This window comes from Zophobas morio, unplaced genomic scaffold (assembly GCF_036711695.1).
Source record: "Zophobas morio isolate AGI-343-1 ecotype UQ-CSIRO unplaced genomic scaffold, CSIRO_AGI_Zmor_V1 ptg000046l, whole genome shotgun sequence".
Classification (NCBI taxonomy): Eukaryota; Metazoa; Arthropoda; class Insecta; order Coleoptera; family Tenebrionidae; genus Zophobas; species Zophobas morio.
Genome location: NW_026972151.1, coordinates 4,360,440 through 4,383,814, shown reverse-complemented (window position 1 = coordinate 4,383,814; position 23,375 = coordinate 4,360,440). Strand labels below are relative to the sequence as shown.

Here is a 23,375-nt window from a genome sequence, read left to right as displayed (position 1 = left end):
CCAACATTTGTAATCATCCTCCCCATCATATAACGTCATCTCCAACTTTTACAGCAATAAATGTTATATAAATTTTAAAAAATAACATACTTTTTCATTTGTTGTTTATTGAGATTTTACCCTAAGCATCCAGATTGAATTGAATTACCATAACCCTAATTTCTTGAGATTTTGGAAACAGGATATACTACATACATAAAGAAAGTTAAAAGAATTTGAAGTAATATAATGATACTCTTTTTACATCAACATACTATTACTTATCAATTAATTGGGCATCGTCCAAAATACTGTTCATAAATTATAAGTGCAGGAAGTTTATGCAAAAACATGCAAATACATTTTTTGCGTGTAATAATATGTATTGCTTTATTATTAAATATCTACTCATTTATAAGAATTATTAAAATTAGTAAAAAAAAGTATTCAAGTCTCTTTCTAGTTTAATACCTTACCTTATTAAAATAATAAGTTTAATCAATTATGTAGTTAGCAAACAATGACGTTTAATTTATACTTAGTAGGGTTCACGGCATTAACTTTTCACATTGCATGTTTAATTCGGAGTTATAATTTGAGAATATAATTTACCCGTTTATTTATTTTTGTAGTTTAGTAGTACTTCAGCAAATTTAGAAAACTGTATGTTATTGAAAAATACGTGACAAATCACGAGGCCAGGCAATCTAGAGATCTGACTGCTGGTTTGCGCGGGAAATACTGCATACTTTTTAGATTAAAGGAGTCTATGATAAGCGCACGTAGGAGATGATAGACAGAGAACTAATATTTAGAGCTAATGTATTGGAAAGAAATAGGACAAGTTTACGTGCGCACACCACAGCCTCCCTTTCTTCTCTAAACAGTTTGGGATCATACCATAGTATCATAAATAATAATTGACAAAGAGTTCGCAAAGGAATCCAACGGAAATATTTATACAATTGTTTACAACTACCAGTACAAATAATTCTTTCATTTTCAACTGAAAAGCGTATAACTATATTAAGTACTAGATATTATGGAGTTAGGGGTAATCAAATAGATTTGGGTTGCAGTCAACATAATTGTCACTGATACATAAGACATGGAAACGAATGATTTATTTCCAAATCCAAATATACTGCATTTACAGTTTTAAACAATATCACTGCTAATTTTCTCTGGTTGCCCGAAAATAGCTACTTGTAGTCAATATCCATGTAATGTAATAAAATACTGGAATCTAATTGTTTGAGACAACAACCTATTTTTACCCGAGTGTTCTTTATCAGTTTGAATATTTTATATAAAAAAATTACATATTAAGCTGCAATTTTAGTAGGACTGCAGCGAGTCGACGAGCCGCCATTACTCCGCCAATGCAAAGAAAATATCATTTTATTATCCTTTGTAAAAATAATTCCTTTCTGTAAAACACATTTAAATTTGGTACTCCGTATTTCGTTCACAATTCACCATTTAACAATGGAAATTAACAATGCAATATTTGGATTCTACAATTTTTAGGTAAAATGAATGACTGCAATGAGTTTTATCAAATGAAGATTTTATATAAAAATAAAGAAAAATAAGTCTCTTTATTTTAAAAATATTTAGAAAAAATCGAATCAAAACATCAATAACTTAACATTCATTGTTCGTTATACTTAGTTAACTACTTCACCACGAGATTTCTAATATCGTTTCAATTTTTCATTTATTTCACATTATGAGTCCTTGCCGTATTACTTGTTCTGCGCGTGAAGTTGATTAAGAAATCTTAATCTTAATTATCTCTGAAAAATGTATCTATTATTATCTGTAATTATTGATGTGGAAATTTCATTTCCACAAATACGAATACAGGTATGCAGCACTATGAATTTTGTTGACTAAAATTTTAGAGAAAATAAGTTCAATCATTTCCGAGAAATCATTAAATAAAAATGTTACTGTTAAGTAAAAAATTAAATTATTTGTTTAACGAGCAACAAATCTATTTGAAATTTAAATTTGTAAAATTTCGAATCTAATAATTTGAAACTCAATCTTTCTTAAAAAAAAAATCGAAAATATTTGTAACATCTATAACAACAGAAAAAGAGTTGCACAAATTACAGTTGCTTTTTTTTAATTTCAGATTCATCAAAATTGTTAAGTCTCTTTTTTATTTATTTCACATTATTCTTATTGTTCTGCGCGTGAAGTTGAATACGATTTCTTTCCCAACCCCAAACCTAACGCTGAAAAGCAAAACAGCAAGGAAGTACGTAAAAACGGATAACGGTACTGTATCGATTTCTGCTTGGACATGCGGCAAATCAGCACTGAATCTAAACTATGTTTCGCTTCGCCCAAGTGCGACATGCGGCAAATCTGCACTAAACAGTAGAGGCGAAAATCCCTCGGACCCGATCTGGATATGCGGCAAACCAGTTCTAAGGTGACGACATAGAAAATTACACTCAGTAATAAAGGTACAAGTGTACACTTATTGTACGTATTCAGAGAGTTTAATTATAAATTTAGAACTGCCACCAAACTTTTATATTGTTATCAAGTATCTTATCGCTGCATTTAATTTATTAGTTGACCTTTATGTAATTCTTATGTAACTACATTAAATTATAATGCATTATTTTGCGCAGATCATGCACTATGCCAAAACGTGACGTGGCAAAATCTTTTAATTGCATAACAACAGTAAAGCAACGACGAGTTTCTAATCACCCACCACTTTTTAGATTGTTGATAATAAAAGTAATTAATTAGGTATAATTTTGCTGATGCATGTTTTGGCTGATGCAGAGGGCGCCCAGCACGGACTATATTTTATAAAAGACAAATAAAAGAAAAATGATTAATAATAAATTTAATTTATGGGGTAAATCTCTGAATCTATTACAAACACGAAGTCTCGCAAAAAATAACGCACCTTTTTAGGTATTTGATAAGGAAAAATTTAATATCTTTTAAATAGACTTTTTATAAGTAACACCCTCAGAACCTCACAGAGTGTTGCTTCTAAATTTTCCCAATGTCAAGAGTTATCTGGCCAGAATTTATTTTCTTCCACTAGTTTTTCTAGTTTTCAACAGGCGAGAGTTAATCTTCGTTTTAAAATTATTTATGTCAGTATGCAACCAACGTTACACATGTGTTTGTTTAATTGCATAATCTGAAAAGTATCCGAAATCTAGAAGACATACGTTAAAATCGCACATCATTCTTTGATCTAAATAATTAATCAAGACACGCTAGTCTAGAATAAACGAATTCCCTGAAAATTGAGACACAAATGACGTTTATTTATCGTTAAAAGGTTTGTATAATAATAAATTCCCATATACTCTTTTTAAACAAATAATATTAGCAAATAATAATATGGATATTTCAAAAGAAAGTCATATTTTCTTAACATTTAACCATATCTCTCCATCCGCATCCAAAACAGAAGCCTGTGCGCTTATTTTAAGAGGTTCGATAGTTGTCTTGTTAACAGTAAACTTATAATTTTTGAGTAAACTGGTCAAACCCACTTTGAACTGCATAATACCAAATCGGGCACCTGCAAAAATGTAAATTTTATTCAAAGGCTATTATTTTATAAATTTTCTCACCTATACAAATTCTAGGACCTTCACCAAACGGAATGTGGGCATAAGGATGCCTCTTGCCCTTATTTTCCTGAGTAAATCTCTCCGGATCGAATTTTTCCGGTTCAGGATAATATTCCTCATCGTGGTGAACCGCCAAGATTGGTATGAAAACCATTGTACCCTTTTCAATAGTAACGTCTTCGTTAGGAATTTTATAATCTTTGACACACTGTCTCGTGATCTGGGGCGCTGGTGGATATTTTCTTAAGGTTTCATTAACCACCATTTCCATGTATACCATCTCTTGGATGGCTTCATAAGTAATTCTGTCTTCGTACTTTGCCAAAACTGTATTTATCTCCCGTCGAACTTTGTCTTGCATTTTCTGGTTTCGCGACAGCTCATACAAGGCAAAAGTCATAGTTGACGCGGAAGTTTCAAATCCAGCAATAAAGAACACGAAACATTGAGCTGCGATTTCTTCAAGTGTTAAAGAACTGTTGTCTCTGAGCTTGTCATTTTTAATGTCCATTAACAACTGCATGAAGTCTTTGCGGCTGCAGTTATTCTTCTCTCTATAGTCAACTGTGCCTTTAACAACTTTGAGGAAAAAATCTGAAACATCAGGAGGTCTGATCATAACTCCCATTTTATTACACGCGTTAGGAAAAACTAACATAAATAATCTTATCATCATTCTATACTTATCTAAAGCAAAGAACTTTTGGCCGTATTTTCTGAAAGGTGAGCTTTCTTCTATAAAAGTGTTACAGTCCAATCCGAAAGCACAAGAACCGATGATATTCATTGTAAAACGACTTACTATTTCTTTTATGCGACCGATCTAAGCACACAACGGCGGCTCACCTTTTGGAAGAACTGCGAGAGAAGTAGCGGGTCCCCTCCCAGTGCCCAAAAAAAGGAACAAGGGCATGAAGAAGGTCAAAGGTTAGGACGATGGCCTACAGGAGAAGCTGCCGAGCGTTTACGAAATGCTGCACTACCAGGATAGAGTGACGACTGGTAGAATGAAGACACGTTACGACCTTCGGAACAACTCAGTAGGGTTCCAGGCGGGAGATTTGGTATGGCTTTATAACCCCCGAAGACGGAATGGTCGTTGTCCGAAGTTGTCATCAGACTGGGAAGGTCCCCATACTGTCGTGACAAGGATCAACGATGTCGTCTACAGAATCCGACAAGGGCCGAAGAGGAAAATGAAGACTGTTCACTTAGACCGCCTCATGAAATACAACAGCAGCGCCGTTGACGTTTCTGATCAGGACGATCAGAACTAAGGAGGGGGCAGTGTTACGAAATAAACCCATAACCTCCCCGGTGCGACGCCTATGAGTTTTCCTAGTATGTGTGTCTATGAACGGTGACTCATCGACGGCCGAGCGGCGAGCGCATAAAGACAAGTCTGGAACCGGTTACCGGAAGTCTCGAAGCGACGTCTAGGGAAATCTCGAAGCGGAGTGCCGATGGATGTTCGGAGAGTATGGGTTTAACAAGAGGCGACCGTCGGGAATGGATTCATTCATTCAGCCAGTGGCGACAGTCAAGAGCGTCCAGTGAAATTCGCCGGAATAATATCTGTACATATTCGTTGCAATAGTTAGTAGTGTAATTCGAGTTAAAGAAATAAATCGTTGAGTTTTACCTACGCCCGATTTCAATCACCCGTACAACGTAACACTACATAGTTATTTTATCAGCAACTTAAAACTAAAAGTAGTTGATTCGCATGTTGATCTAGGAGTCACCTTTAGTAATACTTTGTTCTGGTCTTCACACAGTACAAAAATTTGTGGTAAAGCCAAGTCTACCTTGTTTCGCATATATAGAGTTTTTAAAGACGCTTCTCCTGAGATTCTTGCTACATTATACAAAATTTACTATCGACCTGTTCTGGAGTTCGCGGGTCCTGTGTGGAGTGTGGACTCGGAACACGTATGATCTCTTCTACAATGTATACGTCTGACAACTCGTCTGCCCTATGGCCAGAATCACCCTCATTATTCGTAAATTATTTGCTTGTAATTTGGAACGTCATCTTTCGTTCAAAACTTCTACCCGACTTCGTGGAATAGTTATGAACTCTTAAAAGAATCATATTGAACAAAATGTAGCCAAGGTTTTTTAAACTTCTTCAATAGTTAATTTAATCAAAAATTATTTCGATATTCCATGGGTAGTACAAGTACCCAACCTCGAACTAAGACGGAACCTTTCGTGACAAATCGTACCAAGCACCGATTTCAAAATAAGATTTTCAAAGGTTTTTATTATGAATGATACAATGATTTGAAAAAATACTGGCCGGTAGCCCTCGTTTACCTCCACAAATGTATGGCTCAATAATAGCTTTGAAGTGATCCGGCGAAATATTATAAAATAAAAACCAGTTCTCCATGTTAATTCCCTATTTCCAAACTTGTATCTAATGGTTTATTTTTTTAATTCCATACAAAGAAGAGTAACTGCAAGTATAGTTATTCTAAATTAAAGTAACAATAAAAGTCAAATATCAAAAATCTCAGATTAAAATTATCATTGAACATAGACTGATATAACAAAATCATATTTTCTCTGCATCCAACCATATTTCTCCTTCCGTCGCTAGAACAAAAGAGTTCGCTTTCATCTTTAGGGGTTCCATTGTTTTCTTGTTGACGTTAAATTTGTAACTTCTCAGCAAAGAGGTCAAACCTACTTTTGACTGCATTAGACCAAAACGAGCTCCTGAAAGAATCCATTTTAATTACTCAAATTTCAAAATCTCCACCCTTCTTACCTATGCAATTTCTAGGTCCTTCACCAAACGGAATATGAGCATAGTTGTGCCTCTTGCTTTTATTCTCTTCAGTAAACCTTTCCGGGTCAAATTTTTCCGGATCCGGATAATAATCTTCATCTTTATGAATTGCCAAAACTGGTATAACAATATCAGTGCCTTTTTCTATAATAATATCTTCATCTGGAACTTTATAATCTTTCACACACTTCCTGGTAAGTATAGGCAGCGGTGGGTACTTCCTTAAGGTCTCATTGATCACGAGATCCATGTACTTCATTTCTTGTATTGCCTCGTAAGTGATCTTACCATCGTGCTTTCCCAAAACCGTATTAATTTCGTCTCTGACTTTATCTTGAATCTTGTGATTGTTGGAAAGTTCGTAAAGCGCAAAAGTCATGGTCGTGGATGACGTTTCAAATCCAGCGAGGAAAAAAACGAAGCATTGTGCAGCAATTTCTTCAGTCGTCAAACTATTGCCATCGTATTTATAACCATTTTCAGGCACCAGTTTGTTGTTCTTGAGGTCGATTAACAGCTGCATGAAGTCCTTACGGGAAAAGTTGTTTTTTTCTCTATAGGCGATCGTGTCGTTCACGACTTTCATAAAGAAATTTGAAACGTCCGGAGGAACTGCCTTTACTCCTAACTTTTTCGCTCCGTTGGGAAAATTTCTCACTAAAAGTGACTTTACCATTCTAAACCTAGTCGACGTGAAAACCTTGCGTCCATATTCCCTAAACGGTGAGTTTTCTTCTTTGAACGTATTACATTCTAGTCCAAAAGCACAGGAACCGATGATGTCTGTAGTAAAACATCCAAGGGCTTCTTTAATATCAATTGGCGTTTGGGTCACACGATCGGATTCAATTTTCTCTGTGAAATTAGGTATGCAGTCTACCAGCGTTTGGAACATAGTCTTCATCTTCCCAGACGTAAACGTAGGTGTTAATTTTGTTCTTAAATTTCTCGATTTTTGACCCCCAATGGCAAATAAGTGTGCACTTAGAGGATCATCTTTTTCGTTGTGATAGACTCCACGATCGACAAAGTGTTGGAAATCTTTCGTCATTATGTTTTTCACGTAGTCTAAGTCTATCACTAAGTACATAGGTGTTAGACCTGTAAACAATCCACCGTGTTTCCATCCTTTACTTTTCATACAATCGTAGTAGTCTTGGAATCGTAGGCCTAAGTTTTCTTTGCGTTTTAAGGGACTAACAAAGTTACCGTACGGTATACTTGGTTCTAAATACGGTAGGTTTTTTCTCTTCCAGTACTGGTACGTCCACTTATAGTAAGCTATGACTATGGTCACCAGCGTCACGCAGATGCCAACAAGATTTCCAAGAATCGAGTCAAAGATCATTTCTTACAAAAAAAAATTGTTAGAAATTTAAAAATGAGTGACTAGTACTTACTCTCTTCCGACGGACTTAGAATTGTATTTCTTGTGGGACGTAGGCGAGATTTATATTATGGTAAAATGGATTATCATCGTACTTAGTTCATCGTCCGATATTTGATTACATTACTCATACTGGTCCAAATAAAAATATCGTGTTTTTTGTAAAGAACTTGAACAGATAACAGCGAACGTCTGATTTTTTATGATTGAGAAAACAAAAGATTTTGAAAATAAATGAACTAAAATAAACACGTAAGGATGAATTGTGTATTTACATAGTATTTAAGATGTCAATTTTTTATATAATAAAGGAGATAATAATGGTATCACGATTTATGTGTTGTGAGTTGTCTCATCATGTCACCTTTACCTACTGCTTTGAAATTTGTCCTGCAAAAAAAGTTTAGAAGACTAGTAGATGTGCGAGAGATGTTTAACGCATAACCGGAAATGACCTTTATATCTTGTTACACATTTGTTGTCTTTCCATTAGTTTACTGATTCCCCATTTCTTGACTCAAATTTATTGTCTTTTAGGAATCAAACATACAAAAAGTTACATAGTCACCAATCTGGACTGTCAGGCGGTGGTTTGTAGTGACTAAAACTAAAGAAAACTAGTCGTTTAGATGGTATATTTTTCGAAAGTTTGTGGAATCTTATTGATCACTCAGTGTGCTATAATAATAGAAGAATAGACTGAAAACACAAAAAAATATTTATTGACGCGTTTCGCCAACAACATTGCCATTATAATAATATTTAAATGGTTTATTACTCAACAGATTTACATCCAGTTACAGGGCTGACCATAAATGAATTAATCCAATTATCGCAAACTTAAATCTAATACTAAGGTCTAAATTGAACTAAATTAAACTAAAAAAAAACTAAATAATTAGTCTAACGATTAGAAAAGTAACTAAGCGAAAATATCAAGCATATCTTGCAGTATTGGCTTAAGCGGCCACACATAAATATCAAGTTCTTCGCCAAGGCTGTTACCGATCTGTGACAATTTATATATTGGAGCATTAAAAAGAACATTTGAAGGAGCTCTGGTACAATTAAATGTGCAGTGATAGAGACTATGTAAACGGGGTACATTGATACATAGAAAGCCAATTTTGTAAATGGAATCTATATGGTTCTAAAGGACCTTATATAAAAATTTTATTGCGGACATTTTATATCGACATTCTAGGGTATCTAGTGAACACGAATTTAAAACATCTTTATGATCAAAACCTCTAAAGGGACAGGTACCTGTGCTAAGATAAAATAAATGTTTTGCCAATTTTCGCTGAACGTTTTCAAGTTTTAATTTTTGATAAGCATAATAGGGAGACCATATTAGGGAACAGTACTCTAACTTGGACGTATAAGTGCAATATATAAAGTCCTTAGGGCTTCCGGATTACTCAATCACCTACATGTTCTAACAATAAAACCTAAAATTTTAAGAGAAGACGCTACTAGATTATTTATATGGGGGTGGAAAGATAAGATACTCTCAAATGTTACACCTAAATCCCGGATGTCAGTTGTACGTTGCAAGTTTACGCTTTTTAAACAGTAGTCGAAATGAACTGATTTGTTGGTGCGCGCAAATGTTAAAACTGCACTCTTCCTCATGTTCACCACAAAATCATTTTCAGTGCACCACTCATATGTAGCATCTCCATTAGCCTACAATGATAGCATAATCTTTATATCATCTCCATAAAATAAGACCCTGTTGCTTATCACTGAGTATAAATCGTTGATATATATTAGAAATATTAATGGTCCTAGAGCTCAACCTTGAGTTACGCCCGACGTTTGAGAAAAGTAGGAAGATTTGAATCCATTATAAACAACTGTTTGCTTTCGGTTGGAGAGATACGAATCAAAGAATTGGATGGGCGCTTCACTAGAACCAAAACTTTTCAACCGCCTGAGAGCAATGGAATGGTTAATGGTATCAAATGCCTTAGACACGTCCCAGTATATACAATCAACCTGCTACTTCTTATCAAAATGTTCCGCTACGAATTGTGTGAAGCATACAAGATTTGTTAGAGTTGAACGCCCAGGGAAAAAACCATGTTGACAGGGAGAAATCATTCACTTTATTGACGGAAATATTTTATTGTAAATGACTGTTTCAAAACCCTTAGAAAAAGCTGAAAGGACAGCAACAGGCCTATAATTTTCGATACGGCTGTCGTCACCAGACTTCAAAAGCGGAGATATTTTGGCCAATTTCCAATCATTAGAAAATGTTTGAGTTTTCAGCGACAGGTTAAATAAGTAAGTTAAGGGTTCGACTAAAATAGCGCGACAATCTTTGACTAGGTAATATGGAATCTGATCAATACCAAAATTGTACTTCGGCTTGAGCATGTACAGACCCTTCTCAACGTCCAACTTGTCTATGTTTAAAAGATGCACACAGAACGCAGGCACTGCCATAATCAGAAGAAATAGAAGTACCCGCAGATGAAGTGTTATATATAGGTACTGTTACGTTTGACGGGTAAATAAAATCGGCGTAGATTAAAACTCAAAAATGTATTTCTTAATAACTCCTATTTGTAGGAACAATAGGGAAGGAATTGAACACAATCTCATAACACACGTCAGTCGAGAGTATATTTTACATTATTAATAATAACAACAAATGTGTTTGCAATGCCTACCATGTTGACAACCTAAAAGTATGTGAGGGATGAAATAAATGTACACACGACTAACACTCCTTACACACAGCAACACAACGGGGTGGCGGAAAGGATAAATAGAACGTTGATCGAAATGGCTCGTTGTCTCTTAATTTAATCCGGTCTATCACCGTCGTTCTGGGCGGAAGCTGTGTTGACGGCGTGTCACATCAGAAATCGATGTCCAGCAAAGAAGATCGGTGGAAAGACTACGTACCAGGTTTGGAATGGTAAAGTACCAACTGTGGTCTACTTCCGAGAGTTTGGGTGTAAGGCATTTGTTTTGAATAAGACATCAACTAAGGGGAAGCTGGACAACAAATCAAGAGAAGGAATTTTTGTGGGGTATGCCGATTTGTCAAAGGTGTATCGAATATGGCTGCCGGATTCCAGACAAATCGAAATAACGAGAGACGTGAAATTCATGGAGAACGACCAGAAGTTTTCTATCGAGAAGGATATCGAGCACGATTGGTTTGATGTAGACATTGCTAAGAACGTAGACATTGCTAAGAACTCCGTTGAGGGAGTTGAGCCGCATCCTGAACCGAATTTTGAAGGGGTATTCAGGGGTTTTTCACCAGAATTAGGTGAAAATGATGTTCAAAAAGAAGAAACGGCACCGGTTCGACGACCGGGACGGCCGAGAATCATCAGAACAGGACGTCCGGGAAAACCACGTAAAGATTTCGCTAAGCAAGTAGTTCTAGAACCAGTAAGTGCCGACATTGCTGAAATTTCCGCGAAAAAAGCCATGTCTGGACCCGATCATCCAGAGTGTATTGAAGCTATGGCCTCGGAAGAGAAATCCTTAATTAAAAACAATACTTGGTATTTGGTAGACAGGCTAGGGGGTCAGCGGATCATTGGAAGTAGATTTGTTCTACGGAACAAGTATAAGTCAGACAGCACGAAAGACAAGCGCAAGGCTCGCGTGATGGGTCAAGGGTTTGGTATGAAACCTGAAATAGACTTTCACGAAACGTTTGCTCCCGTGGCAAGATTGGCTTCTATACGTGCTGCGGTTGCAGTATCTTTCTCTAAAGACATGAAGATTCGGCAACTGGATATAACTACAGCTTACCTGAATGGAATTATCAAAGAGAAGATCTTTATGGAGGCTCCGAAACATTTAGAAGAAATACTTGATCACATCGTGAGAACCGAAAAGAAGGAAACGACAATCAGAGAAGAAGCAAGAAGGATGATGGAGCGAATGCGTAAAGGCGACATGGTTTTTTTTACTGAACAAGGGTCTTTACGGTCTACCACAATCTGGCAGAGCTTGGAACGATCGATTAGATGACGAACTCCGAATTCTTGGAGAGGTTCCATCCGATGCAGATCCTTGTGTATACGTCGTCCAGGCATCGAACGTTACAAGTTTTATAGTCAATTACGTTGACGATATATTGATTATGTCGGGCAGTGAAGTCGAAATCGAACGAATGAAGCGTTGTCTTTGTCAAAAGTTTGAAATCAAAGATTTGGGGAATCTTAAGTACTGCCTAGGTATTGAATTTGAAAGAAAGGACAATTATCTAGCTATTAGCCAGAGGGGATACATAGACGATTTACTTGAGAAATTTGACATGAGTCATTGCAATCCGGTCTCTACACCATTAGAGTTGAGGATTAATTTGACGAACGACGGAGAAGAATATCCCTTATCAAGAACTCATCGGCGGACTCATGTATTTATCTATGGGAACTAGACCAGATATAACACTTATGCGGTAAGCTACCTCAGTCAATTTAGCAGTTGTTTTAGAGAGTCTCATTGGAAGGCAGCAAAAAGGGTATTACGTTATCTTAAAGGAACTAGATATCTGAATCTAGTGTACTCACGAGGGAGCGCAAGTGAACCTCCAGTAATGTATATTGTCTGGTTGACAGGAAATCTTATACGGGATATGTTTTCCTAATCGGGGGTACAGCAGTGAGCTGGGGATCAAGGAAACAGCGGTCTGTGGCTTTTTCATCGACAGAGGCTGAGTATATGGCGCTAACTGATCGGCAAAAGAGGCCATTTACATGTAGAAATTACTAAAGAGTCTGGGTGTTAACCGAGACTATAATTTTGAAGAATGATAACATTGGTGGTGAAAAATTATCGGGAAATCCAGTTTTTCACGCTCGTTCTAAGCACATAGATATACGACATCATTTTATTCGAGACTGTGTGAAGAAGAAGGAGATCGTGATTGAGCACGTCGCTACTGAGGAGATGACAGCGGACATTCTAACCAAACATACGTTTAGGTTGTCAACATAGTAGGCATTGCAGACACATTTGTTGTTATTATTAATTAATGAAAAATATACTCTCAACTGACGTGTGTTATGAGATTGTGCTCAATTCCTTCCCTATTGTTCCTACAGTATTTACACGACTAACTATTGCAACGCTTATGTACAAAAATTATTCCGGCGAATTTCGTTGGACGCTCTTGACTCCAGTAGCTGAAGAATCCGTTCCCCAAAGGTGGACTCTATCTAAACAGCACGTGGTCCTTGTCGATGCCCTACGTCACCGCTTCTCGACTTCTCCAGAACCCCCATTCGCGACTTCCGTTTCTAGGCGTTTCTGTGGCGATCCGCGCCGCTCTGTCGCTGTAATTGACGATGAGTCATGATGTTCGGCGTATAGACCAGAAAGGTCTCGACGGCCATAGGCGTCACATTGGGACCGCGTATGGGGTTATTATTATTATTATTATTATTATTATTTCGTAACACTATTCTGAAAATATTGTGCAAAGCCTGAGACAATATCTAAAGGTTTGGAAAGCTCGGACCCTTCCAACGTAAGAACACCAGGTACTCGAGTTTTTCCACTTTTAGCACGAACAAAGTCCCAAAATTTCGTCGGATCCTTACACAACGATTGACTTATGTACACTGTTCAGATAATCATCGTAGTCACGGTTAGTTAGCAATTTTGCCACATTTCGTAATCTAATAAATTCATGTTTACAATGGATAGCATAGCATTGTTTGTATTTTCGCCTAAAACTATTCTTAAGCTTAAGAGTAGTTCTTAATTCAGGACTATACCACTTGGAAAAATATTTGCTGCCGGATGTAAATTTGGATACGCAAGAATCAAAAATGTCATATTTTTATCATAAAATATATTCTATGATACAAAGTTTTACATGCCAAATTAACACCTATAAGATTATATAATGAGGACCAATCTGTAGCAAATAAGCGAGAGTATAGAACTGGAAAATTTGTTTTGCGAAAATTATACTTATTATGACCTGAATATTTTGAAAATTTGACAAACCGCGCGTCCTTGTAAAATTTTGGATGCTACAGCATCTATCATATTTACCGAAATTGCTAAATATCGATCAAAGAGCAGCTTAATTGCTTTTTAATCTCCAACAAAACACCACCACCACGCGATTTCCCCGACCACTCAAAATTATGGTCAGACTGGAAAACAAGCACGTTGCTAGAGAAAAGTTCCGAACTTTCAGCACTATAGTCTAACCATGTTTCCGTCAGCGCTAAGATATCATAATCAACATAACTTGTGGAAGAGTAATTTTCCTTTGTTTTAGTTCGTAGTCCTCGCACGTTCTGATAGTAAACTCGGAAGTCCTCATCACTGTTGGGTACTGTTAGTTTAAATTCGTCAAACTGGAGTCAATGACAGTACTTTCTTATTATTATTCTCTAGACAAAGGTATACTAAAGTTACCTACCTCTCTTTACTCCCTCCGACTCCACGGGTACAGGTGAACTCGGCACCAAGCCTAATCCGTCATAAAATATACACGCCAATTCGGCACCAACAATTTCAGGAAATTTTAAAAACTACCCTTTGACCATAGGCCAACTCGACACCAACCACCCGCTTCAGGTAGTTCATGAATAAACCGGTAGTAGCAGCTTATGTATATATATGTTAAAATTCAGTCTATACACATCCCAGCAGTGATAAAAACGTGTACGGTTCGACAAGCCGTATTGTTTTTAGAAGAAAAATTGCATCAACTTAAAAACGGCATCTTAACAGACTATGAATTCGTCAAATTCGTATCGCATTGATACAAAATTTGTAATTATTAATAACCCTTGTTACCATACCTGGTGCTGTAGTGCCGAGTTCACCGATCTTTATTTCAGGCTCGGTGTCGAGTTGGCCTATCGTAACTACCCGCAAAATTTACCTGCGATTAGTTGGTGCCCAGTTGGCGTCCGCCCGACTCCACAAGAATGTAAAGGGACGAGTTCGGGATGGATCCGTGATCTGTATTAAATACATGATATTTATTCTTAAAAATTTCTACATTTTCGTGATTATTTAAAAATTTACGATTACTGACATCTTTAACTAACTTCAAACAATTTAGGTTTATTCTCTGATCATTCTCAAAAATACTTGAATTTTCAAATCTTCCAATTTTGAGGTGAGCCATCTGCTCTTTGAATCTCGTGATGATCAACGTTTTTGTTTGCCCAATAATATAATTTTTGATTACAATCCTTACAATTCTTTTCATAATCCGCAACTTTTCATTAGGCTCTACTTTTCCCTTCGGGTTTCCGAGAAGAGTTTGAAGACCTCAATACCAAATCCTCTACAAAAAAATTCCAGCCCTTTAGTTACTGAAGGAGCAAAATGCATTGTGGCCCAAAACGTCTTCTCGTACCCTCCCGTTTGAAAAGTAGTTGATTCAGGTACCCATTTTCTAAATTTAAATTTATTAACTACTATAACAACTAGTCTAGCTTCAAAACCGTTACATCTGGTGAATCTTTGATGATTTTAACCTCTTTACTGAACCTTATCTTATTCAAAGGAAAGGTAAGGAGTTGGTTAACTAAAAAATTGTAAAAAAGTGATATAACGAAATGTAGTAGTACGATATCTTTCCTGTACACATGAAATTGTAACTTATTAGTGTCTTTAATTACTAGTTATTGTATCACGAAAAGGCAGTCTCCTGTTGTTCTTTTTGTAGTGAGTGAAGTTAATGCTGTTGAATTGACTGTTTAACTCTTTGACGAATTTTTTTTTATCAACATTTGGCAAGCTGAATTTGGAGATTTCATTGCTGAGACATTTTTGCAACCCAAGATGCACACCAAACTCGGCTTTGTTTTCGTTTCTACTGTATTCGATATTTGTCTATTGTGTTTATTTCGCATTTATTTGATGAACTCATTTTGATTGAATGATTAACTTGAATTAATGCATGCGGATTCATTGTTGTTCTAAAATTGTTGATATCGCTTGCTTCATTTCTTGTAATTCTAATACTCATCCAGCTATCATTATAAATTAGAAAAATCTGGGATTTGAATATTATTATTATTATTATTAATATTAATATTATTATTCTTTGAGCGGAGGCTAGCGCCTATTGGGCTCACGAAAGGTTCTTTAGATGCTTGAGTAAAAAAAAAAAAAAAAACAGATAAGGCTGACGTATGCTTAAACCAGGAGAAGCTTTGATTTAAAGATATTGACACTTTCAGAATCAATAATATTAGCCGGCAACGCATTCCAAGCATTAAACACTCGGTTATTTAAAAAATGTTCTCGGGATCTGGATTTGTACTTCTCGTGTTTCAATTTCAAACGGTGACCACGCAGGCGATCTTCGCAGCTAATGTGAAATAAGGTGGACAAATCTATTTTCAGGTAGCCTTTTAATATTTTAAACGTCCATACTATATCGTTTCTTAAACGTCTTTCCGAAAGGCCGTTGAGCGATAGTTCTTGAAGCCGTTGAGAATATGGGAGGTCACGAATACTTTTAACCATCTTAGTGGCTCGTCGTTGAGTCCGTTCCAGTAGGGCAATATCTTTTTGAAGGTATGGACACCAAATGACGGCAGCGTATTCCAACAAGGGTCTGACGTGAGATTTGTAAAGAATTAAGAATGAATCTTTAGTTAAAGTCTGAAAACACTTCGATAACAAAAATATTAAGGAGTTAGCTATTTTTACAATTACTGAAATGTGTTCTGCCCACTTGAGATCATTTTGGATAGTGACACCCAGATCCACGTATTTTTCGACCTCTCTTAAGAGTTCGCCTTCAATTTGGTAAGGTAAACAGGGGTTTTTTCCTCCAAGATGAAGGACAGCACACTTTTGTCTGTTGACAGGTATTAAACAAATTTCATACCACTGCAATACCGTCTTAATGTCGTCAGTGAGGATGTCATAGTTACTACTAGGATCACTAAAGATTTTAAGGTCATCAGCGTAAAATGTGTGGTTGGATTTTAAGAGCCGACTCAGATCTGATATATAAATAGCAAATAAAACTGGTCCGAGAACAGATCCCTGAGGGACACCAGACTTTACTGCGTAAGTATCAGAAAATGAGTCACCGATTCTGACATAAAACTGCCGGTCTGATAAAAAAGCTGAAATCCATTCTAACAGATGACTTCCAATACCAGCTTCATTCAGTTTATGTATTAATCTTCGATGGGGAACCTTATCGAAGGCTTTTTGGAAATCAAAGTAAATAACATCAACTGAATTGCCACGATCAATTTCTTTGGTCCATTTATCTAAACTACTAAGGAGGCACGTAACCGTGGAGCGACCAGGCAGAAAACCGTGCTGTGTGGTAGGGATTATATCAGTTTTCATCGTGAAATCAACTAGTTGTTTACAAATTATTCTTTCCATTACTTTACAACACACAGCTGTAAGACTTATAGGGCGATAGTTGCTGCAGTCAGTTTTATCACCTTTTTTGAAAATAGGTGTTACAGATGATATTAACCAGTCGGATGGAAGAGATGAGGAGAGTAGAGACTGCAACATTATGTGAGCAAGTGGTGCGGCTAATTGAAGGGCATATCTTTTCAAGAAAGATGGAGATATATTATCAGGGCCGGGAGCACTATTTTCTGAGAGCGTAAGAAGTTCATGGTACACAACAGTTTCGCTTATTTCGACGGTATCTAAATGAGAAGAGATACATTCTTTTAACGAAGACTTGGAAATATCACTTAGGTTTTCACTACTATATGTGTTTTCGAAGAATTTTGCAAACTCATTAGCAGATTCAAAATTAGAATTACAGAATTGACCACAGCTATTTTTTACAACAGGTCGAGAGACTTTGGCGCAGAGTTGACGTTTTGTATATTTGTAAACCGCTTTTGGTCCTTTATTTACCACAGCATTTTCATATATCTGTCTAGATTTATTTAAATCATCTATCAGCTTGTTTGAGAAAACACGATGTGTTTTAAAATCATCGCTGTTTTTAGTGGTTTTGTATGTACGCCATAGTTTGCGTTTATATTTAATACGCTTCAATAATTCCCCATTGATCCAAGGTTTCATTTTATTCATTCGTTGGTATCGCATTTTACTATTACTAGCAATCACATTATGTAAGGTGTTTTTGAATATGTTCCATAAAACATGAACATCGGAAATAGAGTAAAACTCGTCCCACTTAAGATTATTTAAGAAAATAGACACTTCATTATAGTTTATTACTTTGATAGGTTCGTTAATATTTTGTGGAGGAGAAGCTGTAATTTGAATAATCGTTTCTATCACGGCATGATCAGACTTGCCAATTGGAGAAGATACGTTAATATCAGACAGAAGAGAATCATCATTAATTAAGATTAAATCTAGGAGAGAAGGAGTGTCACCAAGTCTGAAACGTGTAGGTTCTTCCACCAATTGGTAATAATTGGTGTTAAGGTACATTTCAGAAAAAAGAGAACTGGAGTTATTTCCTTCGGGAATATGTGATAACGGCCAACTAATATCAGAGAAATTGAAATCACCACAAACAATTAAGTCACTATAACGTGTAGATAATGCCGAAAGTTCGTTTATTAGAATTTTATCATCTAACAATGAAGAGTTCGGAGCGCGATATATGCAACCAATATGAAAGGATGCTTCCTTAGACGCTACACAGAGGAAAAGGCATTCAATAGTTGATGAAATAACATTATGGGCAATTTCGCTAATTCTAAAATTTTGAAAATCGGTTTTGTTTAACAAGATACACACGCCACCTCCTCTACCTTTACGATCTGAACGATAAATATCGTAGTCAGGTAAGTTGATTACGCTGCTGTCAACTGAGTTATTTAGCCAAGACTCTGATATTGCCATACATGAGGGTTTTTTGTCTTGTACATATAAAATAAGAGAGTTTAATTTTGCAAGTACCGAAGCAATATTAGTGTAAGCCAGGGAAAACTGCATTAATTTGGCGGTTGGTTTATTAGACAGTGGAGAGATGGGGTTGTTGATTACTGGGGTGGTAATACTTTCTAACACGAATTTGGTTGCGTTCGTAATTAATTGCTATTTTCGTAGAAAGTTGTCTTTTTTGAATTGTTCTACAACCGATATATAGACTGGACATCTGGTGTCCCATGCCGCGTGATTTAAGTTAGTTTGAGACTCGTTGTCTTTTAACAACTTTTTGCAGTTAATACAAGTAAGGACCATGGAATTACATTCTGACACAGAGTGATCTAATCCGCATTTTGGACAGGATTTTTTTTGAGTACATGACCTGGAAGAGTGGTTGAAACCATTGCAATTAAAGCAGCGGATCAGATCGATAGCATCATAAGCATAGCAGTAATCGTAACCGATAAATACCCCCCCAGCCTTCATAACCACATCATAAGTTGTTTGGTCTACCTGCAAGAGCGCTTGAAATTTTTTTTGATTTTTTTTCGTGGGCCACTGTTTAAGCACCCTACATTCGGGAAGATAATTGAATGTTGTACTGTTGGTTTTAACAGAGTGTTAATATAATTGAAATAAAAGCACAGATCACGTAGCGAAAGCGGAATACACTATTTCTAGTTCAAATTAGCATTTTTTTTCATATGTCCAAACGGATTTTTAACTGTAAACTCCATGTATAGATCGACATCCTAGTGAAACGAGCAGTTTGGGAACAACTGGCTATTTTACGAAGCCGGAGTAAAGAGTCTAATATGCGGCAGGTGTTTTAGGGATAGAAATGTGTGTGTGTTATACCTCGCTATAGCGTAAAACCATATAAGATTGGTAACAGGCTACGATGAGGAACATAATTTCGGTTCTGGTTACGATATCCTCTGTAAGCCGCTTGCTGATTTCTCCACTACCATAATTTAAATTTGGCTCCACACCATCGTAAAACTTGTGTATTACAGTCTAGCAACTTTATGTAAATTTTGTTTTTATTTTACTTTTACAAAACTAGGGTTGCGTTTCAAGGCCAAATTTTGAGTATTTCGCGAGTTATATAATTTTGTTCACATTTGTCACTACAACCCCTAAACTGGATGAGAATTTATCAGCAGAAGGTATGCACGTAAATAATTTCATCGAAATGAAAGAATTTGTTGGTGTAATTGGCAATATTTAAGGAAATTAATAAACTACGCTAAGAAGTTGATGTGTTAAAGACAACAAACATTGATCTTATCAGACTTTTGAGTAACAAGAGTGAAAGATCGCCAACAACTAAAAGTCAGTCACATTTTTTTCGAAATATAAGATGTTCCGTCTAGAGGTCTCAGGGTTCAGTTTAAGGTCCTCTTTTATTTTCCATTTTTTTAATGATGTGGGTTCGGATATAAAGTCAACATATTCGTTTTTTGCTGATGATTTAAAAATACATTGTGTAATAAACTGCAAACATGATATGTTTGACTTGCAGAGTTATTCAATTGCTTAATTGGTTTGATAGCAGTGGTATGTTTTTTAAACATGACAAATATAAATTAATTAATTTTAGCAGAAATATTGTTCAGTTATCCTCATGTAAATAATAATAATAATTTTATCCACTATTTAAAGCAATTTGTAAATTGTCTCCATGATTTTCCTACCGTTTTCTACATGATATTCCTAACACGTGTTAAATTTCACAAAAATCATCGCAGTAATTTCTGAAATTACCTGTCTAATTAAATTGACAGACCAATCGGAAGACATATTTTATCTATAAAACGTTGAAAAAACATGAAAATAGCCATTCGTCGTATGGACTCAGGTTATTAATTCATTATAGAAGATTATATCTAATACTTTAATTTCTTAATTACATACAAAGAAAAATAACTTGAAAGTGTAGTTATTTTCTAACAAAGTAACAATAAAAAGTCAAATATCAAAGATCTGAGATCAAAGTTATCAATCAACACACACTGATATATATGAAAATCATATTTTCTCTGCATCCAACCATATTTCTCCTTCCGCCGCCAAAACAAAAGAGTTCACTTTCATCTTTAGCGGTTCCATTGTTCTCTTGTTGACTTTAAACTTGTAACTTCTCAGCAAAGAGGTCAAACCTACTTTTGACTGCATCAGACCAAAACGAGCTCCTGAAAGGATACACTTTAATTACCAAAATTTCAAAATTACTACCCTTCTTACCTATGCAAATTCTAGGTCCTTCGCCAAACGGAATGTGAGCATAATTGTGCCTCTTGCTTTTATTCTCTTCGGTAAACCTTTCCGGATCAAATTTTTCCGGCTCCGGATAATAATCTTCGTCATAGTGAATTCCCAACACTGGAATAAAAATAGCAGTGTCTTTCTCAATAACAATGTCTTCATCTGGAATTTTATAGTCCTGCACACATTTCCTGGTAAGTAGAGGAAGAGGTGGGTACTTCCTCAAGGTCTCATTGATCACGAGATCCATATATTTCATTTCTTGTATTGCTTCGTAAGTGATCTTACCCTCGTGCTTTGCCAAAACCGTGTTAATTTCGTTTCTAACCTTATCTTGAATCTCCTGATTTTTGGAAAGTTCGTAAAGCGCAAAAGTCATGGTCGTGGATGAAGTTTCAAATCCAGCGATGAAAAAAACGAAGCTTTGTGCAGCAATTTCGTCGTTGGTTAAAGTGTTACCATCGTGTTTATAGCCGTTTTCACTCGCAAGTTTGTTATTCTTGAGGTCGATTAACAGTTGCATGAAGTCCTTACGAGAAAAGTTATTTTTTTCTCTATAGGCGATTGTGTCTTTGACCACCTTCATGAAGAAACTTGAAACGTCTTTGGGAACTAACGTCACTCCTATTTTTTTAGCTGCGTTTGGAAAATTCCTCAAGAAAATTGACTTCACCATTCTAAATCTTGTCGGCGTGAAGACCTTACGCCCGTATTCCCTAAACGGTGAGTTTTGTTCTTTGAACGTGTTACATTCTAGTCCGAAAGCACAAGAACCGATGATGTCGGTAGTAAAACATCCAAGAGCTTCTTTTATATCAATTGGCGTTTGAGTCACACGATCGGATTCAATTTTCGCTGTGAAATTAGGTATGCAGTCGATCAGCGTTTGGAACATCGTTTTCATTTTCCCTGACGTAAATGTAGGTGTTAATTTTGTTCTTAAATTTCTCCATTTTTGACCACCAATAGCAAATAAGTGTGCACTTAAAGGATCATCTTTTTCATTGTGGTAGACTCCACGATCGACAAAGTGTTGGAAATCTTTCGTCATTATATTTTTCAAGTAGTCTAAATCTACCACCATGTACATAGGTGTTAGAGCTGTAAACAATCCACCATGTTTCCACCCTTTACTTTTCATAGAATCGTAGTAGTGCTTGAGTAGTACACCAAAGTTTTCTTTGCGCTTTAAGGGATTGGCAAAGTTACCGTATGGTATACTTGGTTCTAAATATGGCAGGTTTTTTCTCTTCCAGTACTGGTACGTCCACTTATAGTAAGCTAGGATAATGGTTATCAGCGCTACGCAGATACCGACAATGTTTCCAAAAATCGAGTCGAAGATCATTTTTACTAAAAAAGAACTGTATTAGAAACTTCAAAAATTACTGAGTGTTACATACTTACTATCTTGCGACGAACTAAATAAGTGTTGTATTTATTGTAACACGTAGACGAGATTTATATTATGGTAAAATGCATTATCATCGTACTTATTCCATCGTCCGATGTTTAATTACGTTACTCACACTGGCCCAAATAAAAATAACTATCGTGTTTTTTGTAAAGGACTTTAACAGATAAGAGTGAACTGCTTATTTTTGTATGATTGTGAAATCAGAACATTTTGGAAATAAATAAACTAAAATACACATGTGGCAATGAGTTGTGAATTTGCTCAGTCTTAAAGACTTTGATTGTCTTACGATAAAGGAGATAATAATGCTATCACGGTTTATGCATTGCATGTAGTCTCGCTCGTATCCAATACCGACTTTGCTTTGAAATTTGCATTGCAAAAAAATATTTTTGCACTCGAAGGAGTAGAAGTCGGTTTCTATGACTGAAAAATCGGGAGAGAAATAGAACATTTGTTCTCTAGGGAGAGAAATAGACTATTTGCTCCCTAGGCAGAGAAATACATGATCAAATTTCCATATAAAATTTTTGTCATATGTATCACAATTAAACAGAACAGAAGGAGCTATTTATTTATTAACATTAAAAGTACAAGATACTTGACAATTGTTACAATTAATATTCGGAATCATATTAGAAACATTCGCGTCAGGCGCCAATTTTAGCAGTTGATAAAAGTCCACACTAAACATCCAAGAGATTCTATGACCTGATGGTAGAGCACTGAAAATATCGGTAAACATCGCAGTGTTCTACAGTTTTCTGTTTCGTACTGCACGGAAGTAACTTTTACTACATTTTCCGTACTGCTCAAGCCGTCCGCAGTGTTTGTCTACGCATAACTGCAAAAAAAAACTCAACTACCTGTACCTTATTGTGTTTCGGTATTAGCTATAACAGCTTTGTTTCCATAGGCGTGTAGCACATTTGACTTCAGCGTCCTCTATCGCCAAATAATTGCATATTTGGCGGATAAACCACGATAAACAATCGAAACGTCCATTTGAAAGCACGAGTGTCACGAATGTTAATCATTAGGAGAGGC

The 23,375-nt window shown here is 36.1% G+C and overlaps 2 protein-coding genes across 4 annotated transcripts; both read right to left on the bottom strand.

Moving 5' to 3' along the window:
• Nucleotides 1–3,386: 3,386 nt before the first annotated feature.
• On the bottom strand, nt 3,387–8,000 carry LOC135142137 (cytochrome P450 6a2-like). The gene is made up of 8 exons (XM_064073806.1): nt 7,800–8,000; nt 6,379–7,749; nt 6,168–6,326; nt 5,481–5,546; nt 4,820–5,004; nt 4,548–4,739; nt 3,603–4,425; nt 3,387–3,550 (listed from the first exon to the last, which is right to left on the bottom strand). Exons 2-8 carry the CDS (start codon nt 7,745–7,747, stop codon nt 3,387–3,389), a joined length of 2,958 nt encoding a protein of 985 aa, XP_063929876.1. The 5' UTR covers nt 7,748–7,749; nt 7,800–8,000.
• A 12,526-nt stretch (nt 8,001–20,526) lies between these two features.
• On the bottom strand, nt 20,527–22,558 carry LOC135142059 (cytochrome P450 6a2-like). 3 transcript variants are annotated; one of them, XM_064073715.1, is made up of 3 exons: nt 22,319–22,558; nt 20,891–22,275; nt 20,527–20,838 (listed from the first exon to the last, which is right to left on the bottom strand). In XM_064073715.1, exons 2-3 carry the CDS (start codon nt 22,257–22,259, stop codon nt 20,675–20,677), a joined length of 1,533 nt encoding a protein of 510 aa, XP_063929785.1. In that variant the 5' UTR covers nt 22,260–22,275; nt 22,319–22,558; the 3' UTR covers nt 20,527–20,674. The 3 variants fall into 3 exon arrangements, with proteins under 3 accessions (XP_063929785.1, XP_063929784.1, XP_063929783.1); XM_064073714.1 differs by having other exon boundaries at nt 22,334–22,558; XM_064073713.1 differs by having other exon boundaries at nt 20,891–22,264; nt 22,319–22,557.
• Between the last annotated feature and the right edge of the window lie 817 nt (nt 22,559–23,375).